This window comes from Monoraphidium neglectum, assembly GCF_000611645.1.
Source record: "Monoraphidium neglectum strain SAG 48.87 unplaced genomic scaffold scaffold01876, whole genome shotgun sequence".
Lineage (NCBI taxonomy): Eukaryota > Viridiplantae > Chlorophyta > Chlorophyceae > Sphaeropleales > Selenastraceae > Monoraphidium > Monoraphidium neglectum.
Genome location: NW_014011752.1, coordinates 1 through 9,436, shown reverse-complemented (window position 1 = coordinate 9,436; position 9,436 = coordinate 1). Strand labels below are relative to the sequence as shown.

The following is a 9,436-nucleotide window of genomic DNA, read 5'->3' as shown; positions in this document are numbered from 1 at the left end:
TGCGTGCGTGTGTGCGTGTGTGTGTGTGTGTGTGTGTGTGTGTGTGTGTGTGTGTGTGTGTGTGTGTGTGTGTGTGCCCATCAGTGGTTCGTTCTCCCGTGCACGTGCGCATGCACGTGTATGCACATAGTTGCGTGCGTTGGGTTTGTCTGATGTGCGTGGGCATGCATGAATTGTGCTTGCGGGCGCGACAGCACAAGGATGCAGGCTTACGAATGAGGAAAGGGCTTGCTTGTTGCAAGGTGTGCTTGAGGTTTGCAACCCTGGGCATCCAATCAGCATTCAGCATGCGCAACCAGCGAAGACGCAGCGGGCCACCAATCCTATGTTCAAAGGCGGAAATTCCTCCTTCCTTAAAAGGGCACGTATCTCTCCACTGCAGTATCGCCGCAGGAGCGGGCTATTGCTCGTGCAAGGCAAGAGCAGAGGGAGGAGCAGGAGCGCGAGGCTGCCGCAGAGAGGGGTGAAGACGCCAACGGCGGTGGCCGTGGCCGCGGCGGCTGGCGAGGGCGCGGTCGTGGCCGCTTTGGAGGCGGCCGGGGACGCAGTGGTGACAATCGTGGCCGCAATAGCGAAGGCAGGGGCGAAGGCAGGGGTGTTCAGCCCAGCCAGGAGCATCAGGGGCCTGAGGGCAGCGCCAGCGGCCAGCAAGAGCAGGGCCGACGAGCGGAGGCAGGGCCGGAGGGTCTATGGGCACCGCCAAGCAACCGCTACGAGCAGCGCTTCGACCGCCCTTTCTTGGTGGCTGTGCCGCGCGACTTGGCACTGGGCGCCAGGCAGCAAGCAACAACAGCCGCACAGGGCGCCAGCACAGGCGCAGGTGCCGACGGCTGCAGCCCTGCCATCGCCGAGGGTGGCACCGCAGCTGGGGCCAGCGGCGGGCCAGAGGCAGCGCCATGTGAGAATGCATCAGGGCGGGGCTTGCCAGCGCCCTGTCACGACACAGTTGCAGCTCAGCCCCCGGCTCCGCAGTTCTTCATCAGCCTGGGTCCATCCAGGGAGCTGCAGGAGCGCCACCTGGCGGTGGGCCACGTGCTGGCCGGCTTTGGCGCCCTCAGAGAGGCAGCCGCTGCCACCCAGGAGGCGCGCGCCCTGCAGGAAGCCGACGCGCTGCGCCGCCGCCGCGACGGCATCTCCGAGGCGCCCGCGGTGCCCGCAGCGCCGTCGTGCCGCGTCGTCGCGTGCGGGCAGCTGGCCCCCGGCCGCGCCCCTCCCGGGGTGGACCCCGTGATGCTGGGGTCGTGGCCGGCGTGGCCCGAGGACCTGGCGGCGCCGTCGCCCCCCAACATGGACGCGGAGGCGCAGGCGCGGCTGGCCATGGCTGTGGGCATCAAGGCTGCTGGCAACGCAGCGCACAGGGCAGGCAACCTCGAGCTGGCTCTGGCGCACTACCGGCAGGCCATCAGGTGCGAACTGCGGCTTTCAGCCAATGTCACTTTCTGGCATACGCATGTCCCCCGCTCACACTAATCTCATAATCCTGAGCCAGCCAACCAGTGTGACACGCCGCCCACCCAATCGGCCGTCGCATTCGCCTTGACAACCCGCTCTTCAGGTACCTGGAGCTGATATCATTCCAGAGCGACCTGCTGGACCCCTCCGCCAGCACAAACATCTCATACGAAACCAGCCTGCCCATGTGGGAGACTGAGGTGCGCCAGGCTGGGAAGGCGGGGGCGCCTTACACGTGGCGGCGTTCTGGCCAGAGAGAGTGAGGGGGTTGGTGGGGGTGTTGAGGGCGTGTGAGCAGTACCAGAAGATCTTGCGCCGCAATGGAACTGTCCTTGGTTGTACGTCCCCTCCAGCTTCCACTAACACCCCCCCCCCACGCCACCTGCAACCCCCTTCCGTCCATCCTTCCTCTACTGCGCTGGCCCTGGCCTTCAACCCACCCTCCTCCTCCTTGTACCCGTGCCTTTGCCACCACCGCGCTGCCCCCCGCCCCTCCCCCTCCCCAGCTGGCGCTGCGGCTCAACCTGAGCGCCACACTGACTGCGCTGGACCGCGGCGCAGACGCCGTCGAGGCGCTGCGCGAGCTGCGGCACAAGGTGCCCAGCAACCCAAAGGTAAGGGGGCAGGGGCAGTTCGAGGCGCGCTTGCAGCTCAAGGTCAAGGCCATGCTCATGAGGACTGCGTTCTGGCATCACCTCGGGACTCCCCACGGCCTCCATGCAGTGAAGACAGCCCCCTGGCAGCCGCCTGCCTCGAGCAACCACTCGGCTGCCCTCCACAACCCCTTGCGTCTGATCAGATGTGGTACCGCCTGGGCCAGGCACTGGCGGCCCAGGGCCCCAGCTCCCTGCACGAAGCGCTGGAGGCGCTGGAGAAGGCGGCCGCGCTGGCACCCAGGGATCCAGGTCCGGCTCGCACAGGGGGGGACTGGGTGCACGCTGATGGCTGCTCTGCTGGGCTTCACGGACGCCCATGTTTAGCCGACCACCCGCATACGAGATTTGCAGGCCAGCGTGTGCAAGTTCAGAGCATTACCTGCACCCCGCGCCCCTTTGTCGCAGGTGTGCATGCGTCGCTTGATTCAGTGCGCGGCCGCATCGCGCGCAGCCAGGGCGCCACCAAGGACGAGGTCGGCCGCGGCCTGGCGCGCGCGTTTAGGGGCGGCCTGCTGTACCAGGGGGAGGAGGGCAGCAGCGCGGCAGAGGCGCCCGCTGGCGCTGGCGCTGGCACCGGCAGGGGCGCGGGTGGTCCCAGTGTGCCTGAGGAGGTGGCGGCTGAGCTGGTGGGGCGCCACCTGGGCCTGCACGTCCTGAGGGGCGCGGCGGGGCCGGACGGCGGCCTGCCGCCCGGCGTGACCGACCCCGTCGCTCACATGATGAGCGCGTGGTTCCAGCCGAGGGTGGGGGGGTGACGCGGCGTGTGCGGCACGACACGTGAGCGGTGCGGCGTGTATGGTGCTGGAAATGTGTGCTTTGTGCTGTGTGTGCCCAGTATCCAGCGTGATACTGCTTGGCGCCGCAGCGTGCTGGCAAGACGGCGTGCTGGCTGGCGCTAATGGATGCAAGGTCTACCTCACTTTGGTACTCTTGGTTGGTCCTCGTGTCCTCCCAAACGCGTTGGCTCGGCGTGTTTTGTGTGTTGCGCTTGCGTGTCTGCCCCTGTAGAGATGTGTGTAAGCGAGCAAGTTGACCACAAGCCTACATACCAGGCCGACAACAGTCCAACCAGGCATGAATGCTGCCGACACACGCAAGGAGCTCAGCTGGGCAGGTGCTGCCTGGGGTCACTGCAAGGGTGTTTCTTACTCAACCTGGGTGCTGGACAAATGCAGCTAAAGCGAGCCTGAACAATAGACGTGGATGTCACATGACTATGTATCATGCTATATGACACCTGCCTGGTCGCGCTGGCTGTAATTTGCAAGATCACGCAGACTCGTTCCGTACGTGCAGCTATGTCAATGATCCACTCCTGATACCACGACAGCGCAGTCATTGTTGCAAATCCTGCAAGCCGCCCGCAAGGCAGCGCCGCACTGCCCATCTGACGGCTGCCGCTGTCGTGCCGCAGTCAAGTCCTCCCAGTGGAGTGCCAGTCGCCCAAGCCGGCTGTTGCTTATCGTTTGCGGTCACGGACTTGGCAGCGCCCTCACCAAGGACATTCAGTGCTCTGAGGGGCTGGAACAGGACTGCAGCTGGCGCCGCTGAGTGACCGTATCGTGAGGAGGTCGCGGCGCAGAGCAGCTGACCGTCTGCTGCTCAGCGATGCGCCTAAATGCCGACACCACCATCGTGGGGCAGCGCGTCGTGCTGGTGCCCTACCGGCACGAGCACGTGCCCCGTTACCACACTTGGATGCAGTCGCCGGAGCTGCAGGCACGTGCTGCGGTGCATGCCGCCCTTGCTGTGCATGCGGCCCTTTGCGCTTTTGTTCCGCCTGAGGAGAGGTGTCTCACGGGCCATGCGCCCCTTAGGAGGTCCTTATAGTTGTGCTGCACCCCCCAGCCCCCTCCTCATGACACCATGTGCCCACTGCCAAACGCGCTCACATCCAGCACACGCTCCCACACGACCCCCATCGCAGGAGCTGACGGCCTCTGAGCCGCTGTCCCTGGAGGAGGAGTATGCCATGCAGGCGGCCTGGGCACACGACCCCGACAAGCTGACGTACATCCTGCTAGACCCAGCGCGGCCGCCAGCCCCAGAGCAGGAAACGTGGCCCCCTGGCGGTCGTGCCGGGGCGATGGCTGGCGACGGTGAGGCGGCGATGCGGGCGCATGGGGATATGGGGTGATGCTGACAGTTGCGTGCATGACGCAGCATTGTACTGCTGCTGGGATGCAGATATTGCTTCACAACAGATGGCTACAACGCCAAAGCAAATAATGCTGCCTGCGTCACCCTCCATCTGCCTGCACCCCCCGCCCCCAAACTGCCTCCAGTGAACCTGTTCTTGAACGACCCCGACGACAGGCTCGCCGGGGAAGTGGAAATCATGGTGGCGGAGCCAGAGAGCAGGTGCGCTGTTTATTTCCGAGTAGAACGGCGGTTGAGAGGGCAAAGCATCAGTCACTGGCAGGCCCAAGCATCACAGGGCAGCCCCCAGCTGCAGGCGCAAATTTACCGTTGAGCAATGGAGCCCTGGGAGTCTTCCGCCCGACACCAGCGAGGCTAACACTGCGCCACAGCCACCAATCTTTGCTTACATCCAGGCGCAAGGGCATGGCGTGCGAGGCGCTACGGCTGTTCATGGCATATGTAGTGCGCGAGCTGGGTGTGACGCGTTTCATAGCCAAAATCGGGGAGGACAACGCCCCCTCCCTGGCGCTGTTTGAAGGGCAGCTGGGCTTCAAGGAGGTCCGTCGCGTGCAGGTGGGAGCCTCTTTTGGGAGGGCGCACAAGCGTGCAGGCGCGCGTGTGCGCGTGTGTCTGTGTTTGTGTGTGTGTGTGTGTGTGTGTGTGTGTGTGTGTGTGTGTGTGTGTGTGTGTGTCTGTGTCTGTGTCTGTGTCTGTGTCTGTGTTTTGTTTGTTTGTGAGTTTGTGTGTGTTTGTGTCTGTGAGTTTGTGTATGAGTGTGTGTGTGTGTGTGTGTGTGTGTGTGTGTGAGAGAGAGAGAGAGAGAGAGAGAGAGAGAGAGAGAGAGAGACACACACACACACACACACAGAGAGAGAGACACAACATCCGGGAGTGTGTCAGTAGGGGCAGGGCGGGCAGAGGTACCCCCACAATCACAATCACAATCACAACCTCCTTGGCATTCTCAGTCCGTCTTGTGTTTGTCCGCCCTTTCAACTTCGCTGTGCCCGACCTGCAGGTGTTCAAGGAGGTTCACCTGGAGCTGTCGGTGCAGGGGCACGTGGCAACACAAATGGCAGCACTGGCGGACGAGCTGCAGTTGCATAGTTATGATTCAGCCTGATATGCATTTTGTGAAGTTCATGACATTCTGGCTGCACGTGATCCTTTGATCTGCAACGTTGAAAGGTATTTCGCGACCTGTTGCTCTTGCTCACGCGACACGACAGCTGTGCAGCTGCCACGGCTCTGCGATGAAAACAAGGACCACTACTTACAACACACCGTAAAACCAGTGCGTAAAAGCGGAGCGAAATACGCTGCTGCTAAGGAAACCTGTCCAGTCCCACCAAACCGATGCAAGCGCGCACACTCGCGGACCCTCTGTGCTGCACAACACGACACCACCCTCGCAAGAGAGAGAACGCTCGACACTGTGGCAGAGGGCCGCCTGGCGCAAGGGCAACACAGGACGGCACTGCTCCCGCGCTTGCCGCCACTCATCATCACTCCATAGCTTAGGCAGGGGGCCCCCCCGCAATACACGGGTGCAGGCCTCACGAGCTTACGCAGCAGGGCAAAAAAGGGGACGAGGCCGCGTACAGCACAGAAGAAAGGGATGTGTCAGACCGCAAACCAGACCAAGCCACCCAAACAACCCCTCCCAAACCCCAGCGCAACATGCTCTGCCGGTGCAAGGTCCACTGAGATCTTGGGCGCTCCACTACTGGTTGCCCCTGCCCAGCGCGTTGAGCTGCAGGGCACGCCCCCCAGCTAACACGACCAACCGGCATCGCCGCTCTGTCGTGCACTGTTTACTCCACACCCTGGATGGGTTGATGGACGGGCAGGTGGGTCGATGGGGGTTAGTGGGGTAGTGAGTGACAGAGTTTGGAGGATGCTCATTCCCAGACGAAACTGGTACTGTGCAAAGAGGCCGAGAGCAGGCGCGTTGCAATGCAGCATTGATGGCTGTGTTTGGCAGGCCGCGAATGCGGCACTCCCTGCTTGTTGCACCCAGGTGCCCCCAGTCACCTCGATCTTGTCCTCAACGTCCATGTAGAGCTGGCGCAGCCTCTCAATCTGTGCATGCGGGTGAGGGTGGGCAGTAGTGCGTTGGAGCAAGGCCGAAAGGAGCGCAGCGGGTACGAGGCAGTTGAGTTTTTGAGTCAGTGTCATGCGCTTGACTGCCTCCTGCTTGCTGGGGATCCCAGCACAAAGCCAGGCGCAATCCCAAATGAACCCCACCTTCTCAGGGTCGGCCTCCCAGTAGCCGCGGCCGTTGGCCTCCAGGAAGGTGGCCACCAGCTTGCGGAAGCTGCAGCAGGGATGGAGTGCGACGGAGGGTTCAGGTGTTGAACAGATAGTGACCAGGTGCAAATTGGCTGGCTCCGGGGTGATCCACAGCCGCTGCTGCAGGTGAGCAGCATCTGTGAGAAAGGTGCAGGCAGCGGCTCCATACTCGTGCTTAATTCCATCATTCTCAGCACCTGCCCAGCGCCGAAGCCCGCTCCCATGCACCTGTTGGGGTTCGCCTCCATGAGGCGCGCCGCCATCTCGGGGTCCTCAATGAACGTCGAGTTGGCCTCGTCGTACACCCAGTTGTCCACCTGGCCGCTGGTCGCGCTCCAGCCCATGGTGTTGGTCAGGCGCTTCTGGATCTCGCGCACGCCCTCGTAGCCGGAGGACATCATGCCCTCGTACCACTTGGGGTTGAGCAGCTTGGTGCGCGCGTCCAGGCGCACCGTCTCGCCCAGGGTGCGCACCTGCACGGGGGTTGATCAAGGTCGAGGGCAGGGTCGAGGGGCGGTGGCGGAGGCAGAGGTGCGGGCACAAGGGCCAGCAGGCCTGCTCATGTTCACGGAGGAAGTTCTGCCAGGGCGGATGCAGGCATGATCCGCCACCAGCAACCAGAGTGCGTCACCGACCGCCCAAACCCCGATGCCGACCTGCGCGTTGGCGGTGGTGGTGTCGGCGATGTAGGAGGAGGGCGCCTTGCCGTCCGTGCGCAGGCCCTGCACCAGCTTGGTGGGGTCGCTGTCAAAGTAGTGGCTGACGTCGGTGAGGCTGATCTCACTGCTGTCCAGGTTCTGGAACGTCACGTCCACCGTCTTGAGAGCGCGCTCAAAGATGTCGCGCCCCTCCTCGCCGCCGGCGCCGGGGCGGTCGCTGTTGAAAGCGAAGGACTTGCGCTTGAGGTACATCTCCTGCAGCTGGCTCTCGTCGCTCCAGGAGCTGTTCTCGACCGCCAGGTTGACGTTGCTGCTGTAGGAGCCGCTGCTGTTGCTGAACACGCGCGTCGCCGCGTCGCGCAGGTTCATGCCCATCTCCGCGGCCTGCTGCTTGGCGTGCTTGCGCACAAAGTTCATCTCGTCGGGCTCGTCCTGCTCGGCCGCCATCTTGATGGCCCTGTGGTGGTGTTTGTGAGGAGGGGAGAGAGGGGGCATTGAGCGGGAGGGCGGTCAGCACCAGCCGGCTGAGAGGGGGGGATGCTAGGCGCCGCAGGGCCCTGCATCTGCTTGACAGGCGCATGGCTGCTTGACCAGACCATGCCCTCTCAACTGTCACCCTCGCTGGACAGTCTGCTGCCCGGACTCCTGTCTCATCTCATCACGAGCACCGCTGAAGCCCCAGAAAGTGCAACAACCAGGGACACTTTTGCACCCCCCCCCACCCCCCACCCCACACACATACCCTCTGTCCCGGCCGTCACCTGTCGAGCAGCAGCATCTGGTTGACGAAGAGGTCGCGGAACACGCCGGAGCAGTTGACCACGACGTCCACGCGGGGGCGGCCCAGCTCCTCCAGGGGGATCACCTCCAGCTTGTTCACGCGGCCCAGGCTGTCGGCCACGGGCTTCACGCCCACCATCATCATCACCTGCGCCAGGCTCTCGCCATAGGTCTTGATGTTGTCGGTGCCCCACAGCACCAGGGCGATGGTCTCGGGCCACTTGCCGCCGTTGTTGTCCTTCTCGCGCTCCAGCAGGCGGTCCACGATCAGGCGCGCGCTCTTCAGGGCGGCCTGTGCAGGAGGCCGGGTTGAGAGGACGGTGGGAGGTCAGGTGATGGTGACAATAGATTTGGAGGGCCCGGGTCCAGGGCCAAGGCGTGGCACAAAGATAGTGAACGCCGGCGCTGGCATGCTTGGGCCGACGGGACCATGTAGGCCAGTCGCTCCCCCCCCCCCCACCACTCCAGGCGGGCGCCCCAAACATCACTGCAAGCGTCGACGGGTGCAGGGTGCTACTGTGTGCCCTCACCCCCACCTGGGTGGGGATGGACTGGGGGTCCAGGGCGTGGATGTTCTTGCCGGTGGGCAGCACAGAGGGGTTGCGGATGGGGTCGCCACCGGGGCCGGGCTCGGTGTACTGGCCGTCCAGCGCCTCAGTGAGCGCGCCCAGCTCGTTGTCCTTCACCACCTGGGGTTGAGCGAGGAGGAGCCAGGGGGCAGCACAGTCCAGGGCAGGTGTGAGGGGCAGGACAGGGTGGGGCAAAGATGCGGGGCATTGTTGGTTGATGCCGTGAGGCTGTGCTCCAGCCAAAATCGCCCTGAGCAGGTCCACAACTCAGAAAAAGCAGGCGCGAACACCGCCTTGCACTCAGCAGGCACGAGGGATCTCCAGGCATAAACAGTGTGAAGCGATCCCCTCTGAAGGGACCCACACAAACACGCAGCCGGCGCCCCCCACCTGCTCCAGGCAGAACTCCAGGTACTTAAAGAGGGTCACCAGCTCCAGGCGGTCAGCGCTCCTGAACTCGCTGGTCTGCAGCGCGCGCACCCAGGGGTCCACGTAGAGCCCCGTGAACTTGACCAGGGTCGTCAGGAAGTTGGTGCCGATGCGGCCGTCGAAGCCTGGGAGGAAGGGGGGGGAGGTCGGTGACAGGTGCGGGGGCGCAGGAGGGTGGCACATCTGTAGGCCGATCCATAGGGCTTTGGCTGACATTGCAGCAGTAGCACCAGCTGCCGGAAGCAAGGGCGCTGTGCGCATGGGCGCGCTCGCGCCCTTGTAAGAGTGCGGCCTCACCGGTGCGGTCGCGCACGAACTCGCGCACGCAGTTGCGGGAGGCCTCCGTGATGCGCTGCAGCAGGTCGACGTCTGCCAGCACGCCCTTGTTGCTGCCGAGGTAGACCTCCTCGATGTTGCGGCCGATGGCCTTGGCCAGGATGGAGGGCAGGCCCACGAT

The 9,436-nt window shown here is 63.8% G+C and overlaps 3 protein-coding genes across 3 annotated transcripts; 2 read left to right on the top strand and 1 right to left on the bottom strand.

Annotated features, from left to right (window-relative positions):
• Positions 1-152: 152 nt before the first annotated feature.
• On the top strand, positions 153-2,863 carry MNEG_9269 (hypothetical protein; the record flags this gene model as incomplete). The annotated part of the gene is made up of 6 exons (XM_014042260.1): positions 153-158; positions 361-1,406; positions 1,556-1,652; positions 1,959-2,066; positions 2,252-2,357; positions 2,514-2,863. 6 exons carry the CDS (start codon positions 153-155, stop codon positions 2,861-2,863), a joined length of 1,713 nt encoding a protein of 570 aa, XP_013897714.1.
• An 853-nt stretch (positions 2,864-3,716) lies between these two features.
• MNEG_9268 (N-acetyltransferase 9-like protein) lies at positions 3,717-5,373 on the top strand (the record flags this gene model as incomplete). The annotated part of the gene is made up of 5 exons (XM_014042259.1): positions 3,717-3,839; positions 4,036-4,207; positions 4,394-4,469; positions 4,664-4,823; positions 5,269-5,373. The coding sequence occupies 5 exons, from the start codon at positions 3,717-3,719 to the stop codon at positions 5,371-5,373; spliced, it is 636 nt and encodes a 211-aa protein (XP_013897713.1).
• Positions 5,374-6,064: 691 nt separating this feature from the next.
• MNEG_9267 (magnesium chelatase subunit H) lies at positions 6,065-9,162 on the bottom strand (the record flags this gene model as incomplete). The annotated part of the gene is made up of 8 exons (XM_014042258.1): positions 6,065-6,076; positions 6,285-6,332; positions 6,498-6,567; positions 6,771-7,015; positions 7,199-7,658; positions 7,963-8,273; positions 8,518-8,670; positions 8,941-9,162. 8 exons carry the CDS (start codon positions 9,160-9,162, stop codon positions 6,065-6,067), a joined length of 1,521 nt encoding a protein of 506 aa, XP_013897712.1.
• Between the last annotated feature and the right edge of the window lie 274 nt (positions 9,163-9,436).